General features: G+C 40.4%; 3 protein-coding genes across 3 annotated transcripts; all 3 read left to right on the top strand.

Moving 5' to 3' along the window:
• Positions 1 to 384: 384 nt before the first annotated feature.
• marveld2b (MARVEL domain containing 2b) lies at positions 385 to 5,172 on the top strand (the record flags this gene model as incomplete). Its single annotated transcript, XM_083978620.1, has 6 exons — positions 385 to 1,617; positions 1,940 to 1,975; positions 2,074 to 2,252; positions 4,216 to 4,387; positions 4,474 to 4,524; positions 5,062 to 5,172. 6 exons carry the CDS (start codon positions 385 to 387, stop codon positions 5,170 to 5,172), a joined length of 1,782 nt encoding a protein of 593 aa, XP_083834746.1.
• A 2,897-nt stretch (positions 5,173 to 8,069) lies between these two features.
• On the top strand, positions 8,070 to 14,615 carry oclnb (occludin b; the record flags this gene model as incomplete). The annotated part of the gene is made up of 9 exons (XM_083978619.1): positions 8,070 to 8,120; positions 8,918 to 8,991; positions 9,785 to 10,493; positions 10,950 to 11,114; positions 12,402 to 12,517; positions 13,235 to 13,339; positions 13,884 to 14,055; positions 14,393 to 14,434; positions 14,517 to 14,615. The coding sequence occupies 9 exons, from the start codon at positions 8,070 to 8,072 to the stop codon at positions 14,613 to 14,615; spliced, it is 1,533 nt and encodes a 510-aa protein (XP_083834745.1).
• A 1,569-nt stretch (positions 14,616 to 16,184) lies between these two features.
• Positions 16,185 to 24,398, top strand: gtf2h2 (general transcription factor IIH, polypeptide 2). Its single transcript, XM_083978907.1, has 15 exons — positions 16,185 to 16,202; positions 17,640 to 17,738; positions 17,957 to 18,034; positions 18,189 to 18,225; positions 18,511 to 18,597; positions 18,684 to 18,734; positions 20,068 to 20,122; positions 21,149 to 21,254; positions 21,339 to 21,429; positions 21,537 to 21,732; positions 23,218 to 23,281; positions 23,365 to 23,468; positions 23,581 to 23,683; positions 23,762 to 23,801; positions 24,009 to 24,398. The coding sequence occupies exons 2-15, from the start codon at positions 17,683 to 17,685 to the stop codon at positions 24,117 to 24,119; spliced, it is 1,179 nt and encodes a 392-aa protein (XP_083835033.1). The 5' UTR covers positions 16,185 to 16,202; positions 17,640 to 17,682; the 3' UTR covers positions 24,120 to 24,398.
• Positions 24,399 to 24,968: the final 570 nt, after the last annotated feature.

Raw genomic sequence — 24,968 nt, 5'->3', positions numbered from 1 at the left:
TCAAATAATAATCCCGTCGTTCTGATATGTTAGTTAGCCTATAAGTGGACTGATTTAATAGCCTACAATAAATTATTAGCAATTAATTAATAATGAGCAGTGCCATGATTATCACTAAATGATTGTAGTATCTGAGTGCATTTCAAACTTAATCACAGAGAAAACTAACCTGACCATCTAACTGACATGCAGCTGGTTTACTTTGTTGAAACTGGTAGACAATTTATTGTGCCTGTGAAAACAACTAAGAAAAGAAACTGCCCCAAGAGCTCAGAGATAGAATTTTAGCAAGGCACAGATCTGTGCAGGGCTACAAAAAATGTACAAAAAGTATTGTTTGTAAGAGCACTCATTCATTCTCTGTGTCTGTGAGTGCAGGTCCTGATGTCTTCAGTAGGAGCTGGTTCTGCCACCAGGTTCGACCGAGTGCGGGAGATCCCACATTATGACCAGGTCCCAGTTGGCTCTACATGGTGGGACCAGACTCTCCCCCCACCCCCGCCACCGGCACCTATGCATGGAACAATGCAGGCTGGCAGTTTAGACCCCCTCCCCCCTCCCCCTCTACCTCAACAGCCAGCTATTGGCCCAACCCCTGAAACTTTCAACCTCCCCAGCGACGATGAGGATGAGTATGATGACAACCACATCAAGCCAGTCCATCGCTTCGTCCCCGACTCTTTCAAGAAGTTTTTCCGTGGCAGTAATAGTAAGAATGACGGCAAGGGTTGGTCCATCCCGTCACCTCAACCTGCCCCTCACTCACCTGCCCCCTCGTCGAGGAAGAGTGCCAACTGTTACACCACCAAAGGCGTGCCCTGCTCACCCCCTCCATCTCCGTCCCTTCCTGGCTCCTATCTGGACCCATACGGAGGTTCTGGGAGCAGCTACGCCGCTCAGAAGAAGGAGGATGAGCTGCTGCTGGGTGCAGAAGCCCTCGGCCCTGGCTCGTTAGTGCCTAGCAACCTCTCTAGTGCCCAGACATATCAGGAGCGGGTGGAGGAGTATCACCTGCGCTACGCCTACATGAAGTCCTGGGCTGGCCTGCTGAGGATCCTTGGCTGTGTGCAGCTGCTGCTTGGGGCAGTTGTGTTCGCCTGTGTCTGTGCTTACGTTCACAAGGACAATGAGTGGTTTAATATGTATGGATACTCACAGCCACAACTGTTTGGGGGGCTAGGTGGAGGTGCGAGCGCATATGGATCCGGGGGCAGTTACACAGGTCCCAAGACCCCGTTTGTCCTGGTAGTGGCTGGTCTAGCCTGGATAGTGACCGTTATACTGGTGGTTCTAGGGATGACCATATACTACAGAGCCATCCTCCTAGACTCTTCCTGGTGGCCGCTCACAGAGTGCTCCGTTAACCTGGTCCTGGCTGTGCTTTACATAGCAGCAGGTGCCACATACGTGAGGGACACCACCCGAGGTGGTCTCTGCAACATGCCGGTCTTCAATAATGGAGTAAACGGAGCCTTCTGTCGCACCGAGGCTGGTCAGACAGCAGCCATCATCTTCATCTTCATCAATATGGTGCTTTATTTAATCAGTGCAGCAGTTTGTCTGAAGCTGTGGAGACACGAGGCAGCAAGGATGAGGAAGGAGGGGCTGATACAAGAGGTCTCTCACACACACAACATACACACACACTTTTGTCCAAATAAGAGCATGAAATTCATTTGTTATTTCTTGCATATCTTTCTTGCATATCTTGCATAAAAAGTCAATTGCAATTTAAGTGTAATGACTGGTTGTAGGAAGGGCTGCATAATCTATGGTATCAGTATTATCATGAAGGGAAGATGAAGTGTAAAGTAAGGCAATTTAAGCAGCCATGCTTCAGGTCTATAGGAGAAAAACACTGTTCATGAGCAAAATAAAATGTTTGACATTTTTGTAATGACTCACTTCCCCCCTCCTCTTTACATCTCAATAAACCTAGATGAAAACTACTGGATCATCCGTCCCTCTGTCTATAGTAAGTATCAGAGATCACTTTTTAAATCTGCGTGTAGACACTGACTGTGTTGCACACAGGGTAGATGGAGTGACCATATAAATGTTCTTCTGCTGTAGCTGGGTCCATCCTCCAGAGCCTCAGAGCAGACTCCTCTCCCCACCGTCCAGCCAGACATCATTGATTACCCCAACAACACTGAAGCGGCTTCTCTGATGATGCTGGAGCCAGAGATTCGCCAAGGCCACATACCTGCTGGACACATCCCTAAACCTGTTGTTGTAGCAGACTTTGTGGCGTGAGTATTACATTCACATTTCATGTAAATGTTTGACATTCGTATGAAGGTTCTCAGAAACATTCTTGATTAAAGGGATAGTTCAACATTTTTGAAAATTGGCCCATTGCCATGATCCCCCTAGTAATAGCAGTAGGTTCGTTACCTTTAATTGTTGGTCCAAGCTGCTTTTAGATCGGGGGAGAAGAATACCGAGCGGCGCAGCTACACTACGGAGGCTAATGGAATTTCTTGGTTTTGCTCATCAAACTCAGCAAATACACAACCAAAAAACTCAAAAACGCTGTGGTGGACAAGTTGTGACCTGCACATTTAGTTAAGAGAAGTGAAGCAAATACTCGGAACTACTTTCTTCAGTGAACCACTGGTCGGAGGGACACAGTGTGCGCACCTCAGCCAGTGCCGTAGTATACGGACGTATCTGCAGTAAACAGGCACTTTTGAAATCACTCCGCCGAGCAGCCGTCTAGAGTGTAAAGTCCGACTTTGCCTCTAAAACAACTCCATCTCGCAACTTTCCGCTATTATCTCATAGCGTGGTGAATGTGCAGGTCACAACTTGTCCACCACAGCGTTTTTGAGTTTTTTGGTTGTGTATTTGCTGAGTTTGATGAGCAAAACCAAGAAATTCCATTAGCCTCCGTAGTGTAGCTGCGCCGCTCGGTATTCTTCTCCCCCGATCTAAAAGCAGCTTGGACCAACAATTAAAGGTAACGAACCTACTGCTATTACTAGGGGGATCATGGCGATGGGCCAATTTTCAAAAATGTTGAACTATCCCTTTAAGGATACAGTGTAATTTTAACCATCGTCTTGTGTTAGCTTTCTGCTACCATCTCATTAAAAGGTTGGTTTTGCACTCCGTTTTAACTCTAAATATTGTTTTTATCGTTACAACTGGGTCAAAAACTGACCCTAACAACACAAATGTCATAATTTTAACCTTTAGCATTTTAGAATTTTGTGATTTTTGTTTTGTTTCATTTTGGTTCCTGACAAAGTCCTAAAGCCTTGATGCAATAAACATATTTATGTGGTACGCTACTTCCATGCATTAAAAACCTAAAAACGGGTCAGTGGCGACCCTAACACAAGAGGAAGGTTAAAGTCAAAAAGGGTTTAGTCCTCCCATTCACTCTGCAAGAACCTCTCATTCATCCTTCACCCCTGTCACTGACACTTCTTTTGGTGGAGGCCTTACTCAGAGGAATATTTAGCAATTGATAACAGTAAAGATAAAAAAAATAAAAAAAAATAAAATTATCTGGCTACCATCATTCAATTATCAACACATAAGCTAATAGATATAAAGTTTAAAAGTGAGCCCACTTGGTCCTGGGAAATAGTCAAACTGCAGGCAACAGTTCTGTTGTTGTTCTGCTAGTTTAACAGAATAACAGAATCTATTAGTGTTTATGTATTGGCAACCTATTTGCTTATACATTATACATATTTATCTATTCTGCTTTACTTTATTTATTTATTTTTCTATTTTAATTAATTCATTAATTCTTATTTTATTTTATCCCATTACACCTATCTATTTTCATTTTATTTACTCTCTAGTGTTCTCCCCATCACAAACGATTGCGTGTAAGAAGTAGCATTTCCTCGATGCCTCTAAATTCCAGTGTTTTAACATTCTTGTGTGAATGCGTATGTGAATGTATGTGTCCACTATGTTCATTGTTTTTATCATGAAACACTTTGAGCTGCCGCGGACATGAAAAGTGCTATACAAATAAAGCCTGAATGATTCATTGATAGAATGCCGGAGGATGTATGGTACATGTTTAGGTAATTTATGGTATAACCTTATAATATTTGATGTTTTATGATATTTATAACTAGGACATTAATTGTGTTACATGATTGATATTGTCATCCACAGTAGACACATTCAGTTGCAGTTCAATGGAGCTAGCAGTGCAATTAACTTATGTCTTCTCTGCTGTTTCCACAGGAAATACCCCAGTATCCACTCAGAGGAGGAGAGGGACCAGTACAAGGCCGTATTCAATGACCAATATGCTGAGTACAAGGAGCTGCACTCTGAGGTTGAAGCTATGGCAAAGAAGTTCGAAGAGATGGACGAGATGATGCAGAACCTAGCTCACCAGGCTTCTAGCCAAATGGTACTCATGTCACTCAGCTCCACCCAAACAGTCAACTGAAGACAGACCATATTACCGTGTCCAGTAACATGTGTATTTCTTTACAGGAGCAGGAGCGGATCCACGGCCTTTTAACGGAATATCAGAGGAAGAAAGCTGTAAGTATTTATTATGAGTGGCTCCCTCTGGATCATTCTGAGGGGATCAAAGCACTGAGCTTTTAGTGGACAACCCTCTTTACCTCCTGAGCCACAGCTGCTCAGTATAAACATTCAACACTGCAAATAAAAAAAGTGTTGATGGTGTAAACATGTAGCCATGTAGACATAGATGATACACTTAAATATCAGCTTTTGTTATAGCTGGGTGAGAAAGAGACAGTGAGAGTGATACTGTAGAGTTGGGGAGAGACAAAAAAGCAAGGATGGGCTGAACTAATCAATACACTCTGGAAAGGCAACATAGAATATACAGTTCAGTAGTGAGTTTTGACAAATATACAAGAAATGCTGTTACGTACAGTTATGTACAGGTTTTTAGTATTGATTGTACACGTGCAGTTGTCAGATTGGACAGTAATGAATAGTAAGTAGCCATCCTGCCATTAAGCTATGACTATCACGAAGACTGTCCTTTGATGAACAGGAATTCCATCACCATTAGAAAGATGTATTTACCAAGTTTTTCTTTTTCAGGATCCAACGTATTTAGAAAAAAGGGAGAGGTGTGAGTACCTGAAGAACAAGCTCTCTCATATCAAACAGAAAATTCAGGAGTACAACATGGTTCATAAATATAGCAGCTAAACATCTCTACCTGGGATCCAATTACATAAAAGGACATGCTCTTTTGTAGACAGCAGAACAGTGATACTAATGTGAATTATTATGACGGTGAATTATGTGTGTCCCTATAAGGCAAGGGTCTGACTGTCCTCTGATTGCCAATGTGCCACATTGACACACATTAAAACGGCACATGCATCACTGCTGTTAATAATAATCATAGTGACTGATGGAGACGTCAGTGAAGAAGTTTGCTTAAACAGGGAACTGGATCTGAACAGAGGATCACACTGTAGATAGCAGAAATGGATCAGATGTTATGTCAATAAATTATATCATTGTGTCATTTTACTAGAAAACCTTGTAATATACCCTATAGCTATCCTCATGCATATGACATTTATGTCTTTAGCCTAGCTTAGCAACACAGACTGGAAACAGAAGCAAGACCAGTTATATCAAGAAGCCATAGCTCCCCTATGGGTGCTGCTGTGGACATTTGTAGACCTTGTCAATTAACCTATGATGTAGTAGAAGTAAAGAAAAGTAGTCATACAAGACACTGCCTGGGGAAAAAAAGAATCAAATGATCTGGAGATCAGGTTAACTGTGTTGATGAAGGTGACTATATAATGATTACAGATTGTTGTGAGTGAGTTTGTTTATTTTTCTTCACAGTATGCTTATATACAGCGAGGCAACACTGCACATTGTTTTCTGTTATTTGCATTTGTCTTGGAATGTACGGTTCAGTGTGAACATTTTCAAGAATGTATTATGTCACTTGATACAGTGGAAATCTATGGCCCTTTTTGTAATTTGTCACTACATTTATAAACACTTATTTTGTACATTGGTATGTAATTGTGTTTGGTCATTTTCTTTGTTCTTGATATCAAAAACATCTTCCTCACATTCATAAGTTCTCAGAAAAGTTAACTTTGTTAAAGTGATTTAAATGTTTTTACCAAAGCTTCAAGACTTAGACATCAAATGTTTTAATATTTTGATCAGAACTTGAGTGTCTGTAGAAAAAGAGAACCACAGAAAATATAAAGTAAAAAATATTCAGACACAAACTGTGCTGGAGTTACAATATAGCATTTTGGAAACATAAATATTTCCTGTTTTAGCATTGCATATCACCATGGAGCAATGGCCCTGTGGGCTCAATACCCGTTTGGCTGAAGTTTGGGGGCAAGTGCACTGGCCATAAGCCATTTGGGCTAAGATCTGTGTCTGCATTCTCAAGTCAAATGCGTTTCCAGTGGTTGGCAGATCCTGTTTCCGGTATTCATGGAGACCTCCTGTGCTTGCTGCATGGTTTGCAGCTGAGTGCAAAGCCTTGACATATGAGGCCATGATTCTCACGGGAGGTAGTATCTCTGCTTACCTGGGAACGCCTTGGATCCCCAGGAGGATCCCCAGGAGGAGCTGGAAAGCAGTACTACAACTGTAAATGTAAACTGATGAAAGCAAAATGCTAAAACAGAAAACAAGCAAACAAAAATAAGCTGATGGCTCTTCCATAAAGACATTTGACTGAAAACACTATTGCAATGCAGGAGGACAGTATCAAGTGAGGGAGAGGTCAATTGTTCTTCTGTGATGTAGGTACGATTGTTTCCATGAGGCAGTCAGATGAGAAATGCATCATTATGAAACATGAAAATATAAAGGAAGCCTATACAATACAATGAGAAATACGTATCTGTGTAAAGGAAAGATAAACTGAACTGTATCAAGAATTTTGAAGTGAGGTTGGGATGGCTTTTTTTTTCCAGGCGAGGCCATGCCCAGCTGTCTGATATCTTCCCACCGAACAGTTTGTGTACAACTAAAGTTATGGTTATCATGATAGAAGTTCTGTGTTTGTTGTGTTTCATTTTTTAGCAGCTGGTTGGTAACAATAAAACCAGCATTGGATGTGTTGCTATTTTTTCTTTCTGTGGTTGACTTTCCACTTCATGGGTTGGACTTTTGGTACATTTCCTGTTAATTTCTTTCCTTATATTCATCTTGTTTTGGTTTCTGTTTGCCCTTGTTTTTTTTTTTTGTTTTTTTTTTACAGGTTACACTGCATGAGTGTAATTGGGTATGTGGTTCCCAAGTGTCATTTGAATGGTGTGTAGCCTGGTATTCGGGTGTGGTGTTTAGCCTCAGGACCCCTCCCCCAACCCTGTTCCTGGTTTCCCTGCATTCAGTGGCAAAATAATATAGCTAAAGGGAATTGCACAGTGCTGTACCTGCGGAACAGTGAATGTTTTGTAGTGCTAACACATTTGATTGTGATTGATATTCTATTCAATAAAAAAGTATGAGGTCTAATGAAGCCAGGCAGAACCATGGCTGAGAATATTCTGTGGGCTGATGACAATATTGATTGGGAAAGGTATGCACCACCATACATTGATTCTTAAATTTTCAGGTTATTTACTGTAGCTTGCATGTAAGTCAATGAACAAGTGTAGGCCATCTTTGCTCAAAGGTTTATAGGTTTGCTTCTCATAGAATTTGTCATAGGGCCTACTCACAATTTGCCTTGTTTGTTCACCTTCGTAGCCTATTTTTATTTTGTAAAAATAAATGTTTTTAATTTGAAATGAAAGCAATTTCCTACATTCTGATCAATTGTTATAAAATAGGCTAAATTCAAACAGTGATGTTGGGCTGAAAAAAAAAAAATATATATATACATATAGCCTATATAGAAAATGACTTGCTTGGAACAATGGGTCAGCTTTACTCTGATACTGCCGTCCAAAAAGCCTTGTGAGAGCTGTTGTGAGGACTCTAGAGGACAGACAGGTTAGTCCTGTACGGCCAGAGGTGGAGCCTAGTGATGAGCACACACCTGTAGGTGATTGTTTTTCTGCTCGGCAGCGGGCGGTGAGGATGGGGCGACGCGCCGCGCATGCATGATCAGTATCGCTGCTGGTTTCATCGGAGTCGGACGGTTCATTACAGAGGTGAGTCATTTGAAAAATAACTGTTTTTCTGTAGGCGAGATGTGACATGAGACAATATAGACCTAGGCCTATATTTATTTGGTAAAGATTCAGCAGTGTGGCATGAGTGGCCAATTATCTCAAGTTTGATGACGCCATTTTTGTTTTCTGCCCGCTTTGCATTTTGTGTTTCAGGATTTAAGCCGTTTGTCTTTCTCCCTTTCTTCAATAACAAAATATTTTTTGTGTATTTTTCGTTTAATTTCGTTAGCCTTAGAAATAGCAGTCATTAATATTGACATTGTTTTTCCATTAATGGATTGGAATGTAAATAGAAACTGTCATATGAACTAGTTCAGTGACTTCACCTAGAGGAGAGTGGATCATGTAACTCCACCCACTTACCGATGCTGCTTTGCTTTTACCACAAACAGCAGCTGATGCTTAATTTGGTGAATAAATGCACAACAGTTCACTGTGGAAACTGTATTTGAGTTGTCCACCATTCTCTGTATGAAATTAGCTTTTTCTAGTTTAATTCACAAACAATTCTTAAAATATTAACTAACCTAAAACACTTAAGCCTTTACTGGTTTACACATTTCAGGTTTGACCTCCAGGTTTTTATTAAATTAGCAGGGCTGCCATGTTCTTGTGGCAATGGCAGAGAAGTGCAATTATAGAGTATTGAAAGCTGTCAGGTCTCACAGTTGTTCCAATGTCATCTGAAAATAATGTCAAGTTATTGTTGATATAATTGTACAAAAGCCACTTTTTATGTTTCTGCAAAATCAATAAAAAATAATCTCTTTCAACAGGGAAGGTACCAGCTGGATTTCAGTATGCCTAGCAAGAAATCCAACAACACGCACCATGGTGGTGGTAGCAAACAGTGAGTTGACCTACATCTGTCCCTCGTGTGTTATACATACAGTCCTTAGGCTACCTGTGGATATATGTTGATTGACACTCAGACATCATTTTTCAAGAACAGTTTTACAGTAAAGGGAGTGTGCATCTTTTCTGGTTTTACATTTCTATAAAACTAAACTGCAGCTGTGCTTTCTAATGTTATTTTAATGAGGTTTTTACTTACCATACTAGTTGTCAGTAATATGAGATGGCAGAATGTTCACATACACCATGTTTGCAATTTTGGCTCGTAATGACTCAGCATTATTAAAGGTTTTTTATGTTTATGACCAGGCACTCACAGCACAGCAGGTCATGGTTAGAGACGTTTAATATTTATAGTTTAATTCTTAACTCTGAGATGCTGATCCAACATTATTTCAGTGTGGGAATTTGGTGTGAAAATGGAAGGGGCATTTTTTTGCCCATTTAAACATGTGAACACCAACACATGGCTTAGGAATCTACAGGGAAAAATTAAAGGCATAATTATGCAATCAGTAGTTCAAACCAGATTATCCATTACAGACACATACTGTCATTTTGTGATGTTCAAAAGGCTGTCGTGGACAGGAATTAAATTACAGAGGTGATAAGGTTGGCCCTGGATTTCCAACATGTTGGTCTGTTCCATTTTGTTCCATCCAGTTATTATTCAAAAGTATTTTTTTTCACATCAATTTGTTTTAACACTGGCCGTTTCCACAGGGTCACACACAGGTCACAGATCAGACACATACTTACCACAGTTCCACTGTCATGTTTTGTTCCAGCCATAGCAGCAGACCCAGGCACAGTGAGCTGATGTCCAATCCAGCCTATCCCTACTACCCAGGAGACAAGATGCTTCACTTCTACCGCTGGACTTCCCCACCGGGTGTGATGAAGATCTTGTGTATCATCATCATCATCATGTGTGTGGCTGTGTTTGCCTGTGTGGCCTCTACGTTGGCTTGGGATTACGATATGAGCCTCATGGGTCTGGGAGGTGGAGGTGGCCTGGTACCAGGCATTGGAGGAGGAGGCTCTTATGGTGGAGGCTCCTACGGTGGAGGCTCCTACGGTGGAGGCTCTTATGGTGGTGGCTCTTATGGAGGCTCCGGTTACGGCGGCGGCATCGGTGGATCCTATGGACAAACACAAATGGATCCCAGAGCTGGCAAAGGCTTCATAATCGCTATTTCAGCTATTACCTTCATTGCCGTGCTCATCATATTCATATTGGTTGTGTCAAAGCAAAGTTCTGCCCGCTCGCCAAAGTTCTATTTGGGAGCAATCATCGTTTGTGCCCTCTTAGCATTTCTCATGATCATTGCCACCATTGTGTACCTGGTAGCGGTGAACCCAACAGCTCAGTCCACAGGCTCTGTCTACTACAGCCAGATCCGCCAGCTGTGTGCCCAGTACCAGAATCAGAACCAGGCCCAGGGCATCTTCCTCAACCAGTACCTGTACCACTACTGTGTGGTGGAGCCCCAAGAGGTGTGTAATGCTTGTGTTTGAGAGGCTGTGGTAGTGTAGATTGATTGAGGTTGTGTAGTGATACAGGTGTCCGGTAATGTCTGAAGTGCTTTATGTACTCAAATAATCACTGATTGGTTACTCAGTTGAGGCCATTTGTCAGCAGCTATTGCTCTTCAGCTAAGGATGACTAAAAATAAAACGTATGAATTCAGAAGATCTAAAAAAAAAAACCCAGTTTAAATGGTTATTAGTGGTGCCAAGAGAGCAAACACTGCAAAAATCTCTTTTAGCCTTATTTTCTGTATCTTATGGTGTGAAAGTTCTGCCTGTAGGATATAACAGTAACACAGGTTACTGACAAGTCATTTAAAGTTTTATACAAGGTAAAGCAAACCTTTAGATTCAATAGTTGTGTGGATTCACAGAAGAATAAGAGCATGTCTCTCTAAGTGTTTGCCCCTGTTGTTTTTGCAGGCCATAGCTATTGTCCTGGGATTCTTGGTGTTTATTGGTCTCATCATCCTGTTGGTGTTCACCGTCAAGACTCGTTCCAACATCAGGAGGTGGGGCCAGGACCGCATCCTCTGGGAGGAGGTGAAGGTCATCAGTGATGGTCTACACACCAGTGTTGGGGAATGGGTGAGTGAGTTTGAGTTTGTTTCGTGTGTTTGTGTGTGTGCATGTGACGCTAAGGTCGTGGCTTTAGGATATCTTAAAGCTGAGTCATGTGGCGCAAAAATTGGGTTAAGGCAATCAATTAATTCTGTACAACTATTGTCCCTATTTATAATGTATTTTAACTTTATCTTTTTAGCTGAACAAAGTTACAGTAGGTTAGACTGAAATTCTACCATTATTCTGTTCAGTCACATTCTCTAAGACTGTGTGTGCGTATGTGTGTGTCAGGTGAAACATGGCCCATAGTAGGATGGTTTCATTTCCAGTTTCTGGGTGTGGTCTGGTAAGCCATTCACGGATGTAGCATAAAATATGCTGTGAGGTCAGGAGGAAGTATTTTTAAAAATAGGAACGTATCTAACACCTATTAGAACATACAACGTATATAAACAACACAAAACTTTAAAAAGCTAATGATGGAAGTATGAGTGTTTTTACATTTCATGATGTACATCATGGTTTGTGCATTTAGGTGTTAAAAACATCCATGCAACCTAGTTTTCATTAGTTTCCAGGACAATGCACTCAGTTGCACTGGTTAGAGACATAGTTTCAGGCTTCCCGTTTACTGTTGATGGTAATGTTGGCATGTGTGGTATTAAGCAGTGCAGGCATAAGCAGAGCAACCGGTTGGTCCTTGTGAATAGCACAGACTACCAGTGTTTATCGTATGGCAAGAACAGGTTTCGATAGTCTAAACAAAGGCAAAAAGAGAGAGGAGCTGCAGGGAAAAACCTGACTGAGCTTTCAATGCTGTAGAGGCAGAGTCCTGTTTTTGTGTGTTTAATATTAGTACTACTTCTACTATCCTTTGGACCGCTACCACCAGCCCACCATGAAGGACTTTGGTCTGTTCTGATGCAAAATTAGTTACTAGGTGGTAATAGAAAAAGGTGGGCAGTGCTGAGGGTGGTGACTAGTTGTGACATCACAAAGTTATGACAAAGTGTGTGTACTTTTTAAATTGGGCAATCGATATCCAATCAAAGTCAAAATTTAAATTTCACCTAACATCTTGGGTCATAAATTCTTGTTCTGCTGCCAAGTATTATTGAGAGTCAATCTGCGTCAGAATGTAAAGTGCCAAATATAATAGACAGCCAGACTAAGAATAACAAGAACAAGGCTGAATACTCGAAACTGCAACATTACGTAGAGCTTTGAAAGCCTCTATTGACTGAAGTGACTGTTGATTTACAATAGATGAATACTGTATATTTAAATGTCTTATCTTGTCTATTGCTTCAGGTGAAGAATGTGTCTGGTGAGCCAGAGGTACTGTTGAATGACCCTAATGACAGAGTTGGGGGATCCAGAGGCTTTCTGGACCGACTGGACCACAACAAGCCCCTTTACCTGCCAGGGTAAGATAGTGCACCTCTAAACCACACCTCATTGTTTATAGACCTGAGACTAGGCTGGTCTAGTCAGTCAGTGGTGACTGAAACTTCAAATCAACACACTCGCATATAGAACTTCATAACTAAAAACATCACTGTCCAATTGGTTGACAGTTTGTAAGCAGAAGGTCAAGTAGTAAAGGTGAGCAGACAAGTGTCTGAATAAAGCGCTCAAGTGGCAGAAAGATACAACGCACAACTTCTAGTCAGGACTTTCACAATATTGTGATGCGTGTTTACCAGATAGTCCACTGCACAGTCTTGCACTACCATAAAACTTTATATTGTTTGACAGCACAAAAGTAGAGAGAGATGCTAAGCAGCAAAATTGAGTGCAGAGAATTGTTTTCTTAGCTTAGCTGTCAGGGTCTAGTCAATTTTTTCGAACTAAGCATTTCATGAATGTTACCCTGTGGATCCTGCGTCTGTTCAGAGTGTCAGTTGTGCACGTCCTCATAATGAATGCCACATATTTGTAAGATGCACATGATTGCCAGCAGAGAACCTGTTGCCAGAAAGCAGAGACTCTGTATTGTAAATAATTGTATTCACAACACATTGGTTTGTCTATGTGAATATGTAGTTGAAAAGTAAGTACATCTCTGGACTATTAGGTATTTGACAGAGTTGTGAATGTATGTATGTGCGTGTGTAATGATACATCAGTAATTGTCTTTACAGAGACTCGGAAGTCAGCAGCTCTGTTGGAGGCCTGAAGCCCCGGCTTAGGGACTATGACCCTGGTACAGAATCTGGAGATGACCTTGAGGAAGAGGATTTCAGCATGTGAGTGTGAAGGATCTGAGAGCCACTAATAGTCATGAATATGAGAAAGATATTAAAGTGCAATGGCTCCCAAAAGGGCTGACAAATCATCAAAATATAAATAATTTATTAAATGAATTGAAATGGAATGATCTTTTTTCTTTCATCATTTTATAATTTAATTTTTTTTTTTCTCGTATTAAAGCCCAGTTTCTGTGATAAGCCAGGGATGGGACATCCCCATATATTTGTATATTTGTTCATAACACCCATAGCAAAAACTAGAGGATCAGAATTGATAGCAACAGAAACAAGTAAAAGGCAAGAGAGTCAAGAGACTGGGCTTCTCCTGCTTCGAGTTCAGTCCTGAATGTTCACTTGTTACTGTAAAAGTGCACTGATAACATTATGTGGCCTCCACATTGTTATGGGGATTGAGGAGGCCACAAACGGCTATGAGATTTCCAAATGGGTTGTGAGTTTGAAAAGGTTGGACTGCTTTAGTTACAATGAATGACAGTCTCTGATTGGGATGTGTTTTTGTTTCTCCACCATGAATCTGCAGGCTGTTTCCTTCTATTATGGACGAGCAAGAACGTCTGAGCTACAAACGGGAGTTTGACCAGGATCACCAGGAGTACAAGAGCCTGCAGGCACAGCTGGACAGCATAAACCAAGACCTGGCCGACCTAGACAGAGAGCTAAACCGACACCCTACAGGCAGTCCACAGTTCCTGGTGAGTGTGATTGAGAAAGATGAGACAGTTATCAGGTTATGAAGATATACAGTAGACGGCAAAACGATTGATATGTCCCTTGTAGTCAGAGGTGAACTACAGAGAGTTAGCTCTTTTGGCTAACTATTTTTGAGTTGAAGGGAGTATTACATTTAATTAATTTAGTCTGCCTCTATTTATTAATTTGTATATTTTATTAAGTCTTCTGTTAGTTTATATTCACATACCCCAGATTGTGGGGATTAGAAATTTTGGAAAAGAAAAGGCTCTGAAACTTTGGGGTTGTGATTTCCCCTTAGTGGTCACTTCAGATCCATTAACCATTATCTCTCCTCAGGATGCCATGAATGAATACACCAGACTGAAGAATCTCAAGAAGGTAAGATACATCATACCATTTTTGTACAGTAAAAGCCATGTGAAAATAGACAGTAGTGTAATTTCTTCTCTGTTCTGTGAAGTCCCCAGACTACCAAATAAAGAAGAAGAGGTGTAAATATCTCAGGTCCAAGCTGTCACACATCAAGAGCAGGATCAGTGAATACGATCATCGACCTTGAAACTTCTGCTCTGACCCCATCATGTATTTTCCACCATGCCATGTTTGACTTGCCCGTCATCTTGTGTCTGTATCAAGCAGGAATATGCTTTGATAATTTTTTGAACCTCTATAAGGAAAGAACAATTTTAAAGAACAATAATGCATTTTTAATTAGAAAATGAGAAATGTGAATGAAATGTGTTTGTGTCAGTACTGGTGAGGCAGTTATTGTGCTTCTTTTATATCTTGAAGGCAGTGCTAAGATGTGAATCTGTTTTAAGTGATGTAGTCAATGACCATACATTGTAAATAAGGTAATTTTTTAGCCTTTAAAAACAACTGAAGTTGTTCTGTAAGAAGCTTTTCTGCACTTTTTTTTTTATACTTTCCTGTAAATGATGCAATGTATCTACCATGGAGGTTTTAATGTGTGATAGATATACAGTACCTTTAACTGATTTATGATGGCTCCTACCCCTTCAGGTGTGTATTATGTATTTTGCTGTCATGAATATATTTATCATTTCCCTCTTATTAAAAAAACAATAAACTTTTTGTCCCCCTTCAACAATTCCTGTTACTTTGTTAGTACTTTTTTTTTTTCCGTTTTCGATGGAAATTTTGCTTGCTTTTGCTAGACTGACCTGATCGATAATATTGGTGTACAATCGCAAAGTTATATCTGTAGAAAGATGGGGTGAAATTTTAATAAAAGAGAATTTGTTATGAGTGAGCGTATTGCATGACTTTGATTGAAAACATTAACATTGTTTACTTTCCACTGATGGCTGTAATAAAACCTGGCCTGTTCCAGAAAGCAGGTTTAGTGAAAACTCACTAATCCTGAGATGAGGGAAACTCATCGGGTTTACTATTCCAGAAAGAGAGGTAACTGAAACTCTGCGTCACTTACTATGGTAACATACCCTGTAAAACCTTAGGTTTACCTGAAGAAACTCTGAGTCTGACAGCTGTCTGAAAGGGGCTGTTCCTTCTTTCTTTTTCTTCTTTATTTATTTATTTATTGAATTGGGGAAATGCACATTAATCAACATTGCTGCATTAAGCATCAATGTAAATGCGCCAGACTTGGCACAAATGCTAAATTTCAGCCATAGTCCCACTCCCAACCCAGGTACCTACACAACACAGACACAGTAAAACTTAAAAACCTCACAACTACAAATCATACAATAGACAATTACTAAACAAGGCACAGGCAGACAATATACCAACGAACAATATTAAAACAAAACATTTTAACCCACAGTTAAAAATTAAAAGATCAATGGACCAAAAGATGTATATCATGGATTTTATGAACACCCACGCTATACCATATCTATGCGCTATACTATCAGCCATTGACGCATGGATGTCTATATTCTTACATAGATCCATGCATTGACGCATGGATCTAAATACATCCATGCATTGACCAATATAATACATCCATGGCATTGACGTTACCATGGTGCATTCAATAATGATGTACATCCTGTGAGGAGACTGAAGTATCCGCCATCAGACAACAGGCAAAAAAAACCGAGAGAGCACATGTTTCCCTCCGGAAGATAAATCTGTTGCACCACCACCGGTGTTGAAGGTAGGTACTTTTGTTTTGTTTAGAATCACCCATGGATCTATTATACCTCCATGGCATCACCACCACACACAATAACGAGCTAATAACGGCGAAAGCTATACGCAGAATAAGTTTGTATAGACTATCTCGGAGATACGCCTTGTTGGGGACGTGGTTTTGTTAGAAATGTGGTCTGTTAGCAGAATAGTTGGCTGACAAACTGCTGCTAACTAATGCTAACTGCAACTTCCAACTTTACCCAAGTCTGAACTGTGAATTACACATTGAAAGTAATTAGTTCCTAGATGTCTCTTGACGTGCGGCATTTCGTTTGTTATTTTTACTCAGCGGAGAAGCCACGCGTGAAGCCTTATAATTTGTTCCTTATTCTGAGTGAACACAATGTCATTAGAAACGTCAGCGGATAATTCGCCATAGACAGTTGTTGTTTACTCAAATGCAGTCATTTCTCTTCCTACACTTTTACACGCACATAGCCTCATCAGTCAGTTTTATATCCAGTGGGATTTTAACCCTTTGACGCACAACATGGGTCTAAACTTGTGACCCGACTGAGTTTAAATGTGCTATATCTAATTTCATCATATAGTATTCCAGGTGTTCCTCAATAAACCTGTTTTTGATCACAATAAATCCTTATCTTATTATTTAGCTACTTTTTTGAATAAAAACACATTTTGTATCACTTCCCCTCTAATGCACGACATCAAAAATGACCCACATTCATTTTCAATGTGATTTCATGCTGAGTGATAGTTTCTTTGCTGTAACTTTTGAAATCTATGAATTTATGGTTGAATGTTCCAAGTATTATTTTAATATCTTGGTTTTTTTTAAATTAGTGAGGTGAGGTCATTATTTCCATTTTTCCTTTCTTATTTTGTGGACAAAAATGAACAAAAATGTCTCAGTAAGTGGACCAGTTGAAAAAACAAGCATAGCAAGAATACTTTAATTTTAGCATCCCCTCACCATCTATACCAACAGCTTCGTACCAGACCATTGTTGTTGCCTTAATTAAATTAATTAATTATTCATGACTTGGCCTTTTATTTATTTTTATTTTTTTCAATTAATAGCTCTGTTGACATATTCTATTGTGTTCAACAGCTTCTTTTTTTTTTATCACATAACTTGTTTTACAATTATTCCAATTTGACCTAAAGAAACATTTGATGATTTGTTAAAGATAACTGTGCATAATTCATTAGTTTTAAGTTACCTTGAATAAGTAGCTACATTGTTTGTCAGAATGGCAGCAAAGAAACACTCACACAGCATGAAATCACATGGAAAATGAATGTGGGTCATTTTTGACCCATGTTGTGCATTAGAAGGGGTGTGCATATGTCGGCATCAGGGTTAAAATCACAGTAAGCTGCTACTCGGCTGGTTCTGCGTCAGAGTTGTGTACTAACCTGAGTGTGGTGTTCCCAGTTCTCTGGCTGTTATCGCCTGTTGACTTTGCTGCTGAGACATCATGGACGAAGAACCAGAGCGAGCCAAACGCTGGGAAGGGGGCTATGAGAGGACATGGTAAGAGACGCTCCAACCGGCCTGTCTGACACCAACATGCCATGCTCACTGTTCCCCCCTCATTCTCCTGTTTCATGTGAACACGAGTTAAAGCCCCCGTATACTTGTATATGTGTGGTTTAAAGAAGTGTGTGCATTGCTGCTACATGATTAACTTATAAGAAGTTGTATGGGTGTTTTTAATAAATTGCTTGGGGACTGTGTGTATCAACCTACAGGGAGGTGCTGAAAGAGGATGAATCTGGGTCACTCAAAGCTACAGTGGAAGAGATCTTGTTCCAGTCCAAAAGGAAAAGGTGTGTGTTTATGAAGAAATTCATTCTAATAACAAAAGTTACCACCCTGCATGGATGTGTGTTATATGTGTGTTGTACTGTGTTGTGTAGTGGAACATTTTCTCTTTGCTGCCGAGTTCTCATAGTTGTCATCCCCTAACCCTCTATCTCATAGGGTGATAGAGAGCCATGAACAAGTGCGGCTTGGAATGGTAAGTTTGGTCTTATGCTACATTATCTGTAGGTCTCTTAAATCAACAGCGTGGCCAAGGCTGCACAGAATAACTTAGTCTTAATGGGATGTGTAACATAATTACTTAGATTAGAGATCACATCAATGATGGACTTTTTATTTTATGACTGTTGTTGTGTATACACCCATTATTTTTATGAAATAAAGTGCTGTGTAGGGACATTTTATTAGGAAAATAAAAACTCATTACTATAATGTGTTATCACTAAATAATTGAAGGTGTTAAACAACGTCTATTCTGCAGATGCGTCACCTCTATGTGGTGATTGACTGTTCCAAAAGCATGGAGGACCAGGACTTGAAACCAAACCGCCTTACCTCAACACTCAAGGTAAAAGTCTCTATCATAGAGTCCAAGAGCTGGCAAACACTGTAATGATCTGTAAAGCACCATCTCTTTTCACCTTTACTTTGCAGCTCATGGAAGCTTTTGTTGATGAGTATTTCGACCAGAACCCCATCAGTCAGGTATGTTTACAGACATGATTTCTGTGCATGCTTTTCTCTGAAATGTTCTGAGACCAACCTTTTTAAATCCCTTAACCTTTTTTTTTTTTTTGAAAAACGAGTTCATGTGAGTTTATAAATAGATTTAGTGAGGTCATATATACACAAGGTTTTCTGATCCAGTCACTGCACTGAGGCACTACCGTCTCTGACTGTGTGAGAATATTCACAGGCCTAACTGTGTTACAGCATCACCTCACTGCCCTCATCAGCTCTTAATAACCATTTCCATGTTATCCCATATTCCATGTTGTAAACTGTTTTCTTGTCTGTATACAAACATCTATTACACGTCTTTATTGTTAATGGACGGAGCAAAAAAAAAAAAAACTGTGTGTCGTTTGTGATTATTGATGATGATTTGGTCAGATCTGATCCAAGAACAGTTGTTTTGAGTCTGTCCCTCACACACCTTATGCTGCTGAAAGTAAACAGTAAATAGTCAGTCCCAGATGGACAGAATCAACAACATTTAATAATAATAATAATTCTTTATTTATAGCACTTTATATAGCACTTTTCGCAGCACAAAGTCACAAAGTACTTCACAAAACATAATAAGACAACACAGTATATACAAAGAGGACGAAGAGCAGCGAAGAATAAAACAATGGCATTTCCTTGACATTTAGTTGTCAAGTTAATGTGAAAAGGGGTAAACTGTCCCATTCCTGTTCATAGCATCTGGACCCTCACAGACTCTCACACTCATTCACTTACAGCTGACAGGACCTGAGTCTTTAGGAGGCGGATTGGAACTGGGCCAAACTATTTGTAAAAATGGGCTATACAAATAAAACTGCCTTGCCTTGCCTCAGTAGCGCCCCCCTCTGGCCAAATCTCTCACTATCCTCTTACCTTCAGCCCACCGTCTTCACATATTAATCAACTACATGCAGTCCTGATTTTATCCTCGCCAAGTTTCTAAAAGAGTGTTTTTATTAGAGTTAGCTCTTCAATAAATATATATTTTTGCTTTTTGTTCTGCTAACCTTGTGATTTAACAATTTTAGGCCAATTACAAAACTTGTCACATGATGATTAGAGCTTGTCATAGCACAGAAGTGGCTGTCCTCAAGGTCACTGAATGGCCTTCTTGCAGTAGCAGATAGAAGCGAGAGTGCCATTTCAATGAGTTGCAGCTTTGAATACAGTGGATCACACTATTTTAACTGATAATCTTAGAGACACTTCAGTTAGTTTTATTCTCATCTCTCAGATCAAACCCTTGTGGTCATCATCGGCCGTCACTCATTTACATTTGCCTCTGACCTAACTTGTGCTGTGTCCTCAGGTGGGCCTGATCACCACGAAGAATAAAAGGGCTGAGAAGCTGACAGACCTGGCAGGTGAGGGTCACCTGAACTGCTGATGTTAGACTCCACCTCTCATTCCACTCTGTCAAAAAGGGATATTTCAACCTTCTGGCAAATTCGCCTATTGCCATAATCCCTATAGTCCTAGGAGTAGGTTCATTACGTGCAAGCTGTTTTTTAGCGGCGGCAGACATAATGATGGTATGGCAAACAAACACTGCATGTCTCCAAACAAACAAACATTACATGTCTCCAAAATGTATCAGGCAAGTTTCCAGGATGCCAAGTAGCCTACTCATTTCAATGTAACAATTGCCGATGAGAACCGGTGTCAAAAAGGGGAAAAAAATCACGGACTTCATGATCGATTATCATGGCAACGAACGAAGCTTAGAAGCTTTGATTTTTTTGGGTCAGCCCTACTAAATACACAATCCAACAATGCCAAATTGCTGTCGCAGACAAGTTGCGACCTGCACATTCACCACGCTATGAAATAATAATGTAACGTTATGAGACGGAGTTGTTTTAGAGGCAAATGCGTAGCCGGAACTACGGCTGCTGGGTGGAGTGATTTCAAAAGTGCAAGTAGTTCCGAGTATTTGCTTCATGTGTCGTAATGTTACATAAATATACGTTATTATTTCATAGCATGGCGAATGTACAGGTCACAACTTGTCTGCGACAGCAATTTGGCATTGTTAGATTGTGTATTTAGTTTGAAGAGGGAAATGTGGAAATACTGTGCAGCTCACGTCTCTGCCCTGCTGATAAAAACAGCTTGCACCGACAATTAACGGTAATGAACCTATTCATAGAACAATAGGGATATTGGCAATAGGCCAATTTGCCAAAATGTTGAAACATCACTTTATCATCCCATCCCATGTTATCAATAAAACAGCAGTTACTGTGGCAGAGGAATTGTCAAGTATTAATCACCATTGAAGATCATTGTCCAGAGAACGTCACAGTGTTTGTTGGTCTTAGATTGTTTGTTTGCAGAGTTTCCAGGTGCAGCTTCAATAAACCGTAACGTGTTGTCTTTTTTCACCACAGGAAATCCAAAGAAACACATTACTGCTCTGAAAAAAGCAGTGGACACCGTGTGTGTAGGAGAACCATCTCTGTACAACTCTCTCAACCTCGCCATACAGTCCCTCAAGTAGGTTCTGCAGTGTTGGTGTTGTAGGTCGGCCTGTGTTGTGTTACTCACTGTCACTCACGTTACGCTTGTCCTTGTATGAAGGCACATGCCTGGACACACAAGTCGAGAAATCCTGATAATCCTCAGTAGTCTTACCACATGTGACCCGGCCAACATCTATGAGCTCATCAAGGTAAAGTCACAGCCACACCCATGGTTCCACTGTCATCAGTGTCCACTTCTCTTGCTGCATCTCTGCTCTCCTTCTCTGCCATGTACAACATGTTTCTCCTCTGTCAGATCCTCACGTCTCTGAAGGTGCGGGTATCGGTTATCGGCCTGTCCGCAGAGGTCCGGGTGTGTACGGTGTTGACCAGGGAGACGGGTGGCTTGTACCATGTTATCCTGGATGAGTGTCACTTCAAGGAACTTCTGATGATGCATGTCAAACCTCCTCCAGCCAGCTCCTCTTCTGAATGCTCTTTAATACGAATGGGTCAGTAGTACACAGATGTTTTACCTATCTTTGGTAATGAATGAACTCTTCTCTTCTGTCTCTAACTGGAAACATAAAACATCACATCCACTCTCCTGCAGCTACACATACTCATCAGAGCTTGTAGCGCCTCATTATGTAAAAACGTTGCATTTTGTAATGTAATACATTTTCACCTCATGATGTAATAATGCTGCATTTTGTATTAAAATTCTTGAACACAATGTGTAATAAACTTTGCAGCATTTTGTAAGCAGTTGTTACATAATGCACCAAATTATTACATTTTCTATATGAAGTGCAACACTCGTATTTTGTAACAACTAATGCAATATGTAACAACTTATTACAGAATGCAGCAAACCTACCTATTACCTATTTCATTTAAGAATTCTATCACAAAATGTGGCAGATTATTACAAAATGCAGCGTTATTACATCACAAGGTGAATATGTATTACATTATTACATAATGTGGCGCTACAGAGCTACTTAAAGCAGAAGTAAGTGATATATTTGTGTTAATATAAGTCTTAAATAGTTATATCTTCCGACAGCAATCACTTACATAGAGTGTTTGGTCTGAAACACGGGTCTGTCAGTCCCTCTGCTCTGCTCTGAGCCGAAGAGAAAACATTTATCGTATCCTACAGTTTTTATCCAATGAGGAGAGAGAACGGCATGCAGGGCTGTGTGTGCAGCCAAGGGACGCCGTGAATGTGGTGACGTAGGGACGAGGACTGTTATGGTGCGTTCAAGGAAACTCGTAACTCGTGTTTTTCCGACCTGTGAAGTCGTACCAGTTCAATCTGGTACGACTTCACGGGTCAGAAGTTACGAGTGGCCGTTATAGTGCACTTTCACAGGTCGGAAAAACAAGAGTGGGTTGCCTGAAACGCTACAAAGTCGTAAGTTGTGACTTGAAGCTGTAATTTACGGTTTCAAAAGCCTGCCTGGAACGCAGCATTAGCCAAAACGACCGGATCGCTTACTTCTGCTTTAATATAGATTAAATGTAGATGAAAGAACTTCTTTTGTCCTGTTTGGGTTATATTTGTTTAGACCTACAGAGTCAGGGTCTGTTGAAGGATGGACTTGTCATCTGTGTGGGGTGGAAAGGTCAGACAAGTGTTGAAGAGAAATCATGAAAAACACTATTCATGTGGTCTTTTCATCAGGTTTACTGACATTAAGAGAAATGCAGAACGACATTAACCTCACAATTTTAGTGTGGAGATACTGTCCCTTTTTTTTTTTAGGATTGGTAAGGATTTGAATTCTTTGAATGTAAACTTCCTCAGTTTGCCACCAACATCACCCGAAATATGTGAAGGTAGACAGGAACATTTAGCTAAAATGTTTCTTTGAAATACTATATTCATAACGGCTTAAATCCAGTTCCTCATTAAAACATTAAGATTGTTCATGAAGAATCTAGTGAATATTCAATCAGACCCACTTAATATGAATCCCGTGCTTCCTCAGGTTTTCCTCAACACACTGTTGCTGCTCTGACTGACCAGGATGCCAAGCCTTCATTCAGCATGTCGTAAGTAGAAAACTGTAGAGTAACTGTGGGCTGTGTATACAGTCTTTGTAATGTGTTGCTCCTGGTGTGTGTGTGTCTCTCAGTCATCTGGACAGCAACAGTGGTCCAGGTCTGTCTCTCGGAGGATACTTCTGTCCACAGTGTCATGCCAAGTACACAGAGCTTCCTGTGGAATGCAAAGTCTGTGGTACGTCTAATATGTTTTTGTGTCACCATAAGGTTAAATTAAAATTTCAGTTCTCTTCTTGTGGCATGAAAAAGTATTGTCCTTCTTGACGTGCATGTGTGTCGTCTCCAAGGTTTGACTCTGGTGTCGGCCCCCCACCTCGCCAGATCCTTCCACCATCTCTTCCCTCTCCCAGCCTTTAGAGAGGTTCCAGTGGAGGAGCTCCAAGGAGACAGGTGGCTACGACACATCCACAAGCTCATACGCCGATATTGTGCTACTGTATGTCTAAACTTGTTATGATCTGGTTTCAGGTACTGCCAAGCTTGTCAAGGGGAATTTAAGGATAAAAGTGTAAGTACAGTGGCAAAGTGAAGTTGTTTTTCTTCATCCCAAAACATTTACTGTCACAGTTATATGAACTGTAGGATCCCTGACCTGTACTCTGGTCAGTCTGATGTCCTCAACTACTGTATAGCGTTAGTTGATTTTAAACTTGTATTTGTGTATTCACTTCAGCTCTCATCTTCACGTGTCTCCTCTCTCCTCCTCTGTTTGTAGATATTTACCTGTACATCGTGCCACAGTGTGTTCTGCGTGGAGTGTGATCTCTTCATTCATGATTCGCTGCACTGCTGCCCCTGCTGTATTCACAGTCAGACCGCCCCCTGAAACTTGGATGGTTGACAAAGGAAAGAACACAACACAGAGAAGTTAGAGGAGAGACATTAACATGATGTGAATCAGATGCTGTGACCTTCAGACAGCAGATTTCAATCCGGTCCATCATTTCTGGGAGATTTTGGACAATCTGTTGGGACAGCAGTCACATTTCAAAGACATTGATTCAAAGCTCCTGTCTACTCGGACAACTCGTGTCAGATGATTTTGATTGGTGCATTCTTCATAATTTTGTATTACAGTTCTGATTGTGACACTGCAACTTCAGTAAAACTGATTTTCTTTTTTTATTTGTGTGTACTGTAAATTTCTCTGTCTGGTTTTGCATTTGTTGTGTGTGGGATAGACATGGGCTGTTACTACCATTGATAGGTAGGTACATAGATTTTTTAAAAGTTTATTTAAAAAAAATGTTTGAGGTCACTGATTCTGTGTTCTTTGTCAACACCAAAATTCACACTGGATATTTTCTGACCAAATAAATATATTCATATTCACCACCCAGGTGAGGTGAGTATTATACCTGGAAATGTGGAGAACCATTTAAGATAGCATTTAAATCTTTGTCGTAGAACAATTAACCTGAGAAAACACGAAAAATCGAAATGTGCCTAAAATGTAGAATGCATTGAGGTACTGTATTGAGCCTTGACAGAGAAGACTGGTGTAAGAATTGTTGTTATCTTCAGTCGATATCATTCAAGTCCATCAGATGGCAGTGATGCGACGATACGACACAGGCAGCTGTCCGCGGAACCGGAAGAAACCGGAAGCAGAGGAAAACATTTATGCTGTGTCCGAAATCACCCCCTACTCACTATATAGTGCACTATATAGTGA

Source organism: Trachurus trachurus (assembly GCF_905171665.1).
Source record: "Trachurus trachurus genome assembly, chromosome: 9".
NCBI classification, from domain to species: Eukaryota; Metazoa; Chordata; class Actinopteri; order Carangiformes; family Carangidae; genus Trachurus; species Trachurus trachurus.
The sequence above is the reverse complement of the archived record's forward strand: the minus strand, read 5'-3'. Positions and strand labels throughout refer to the sequence as shown.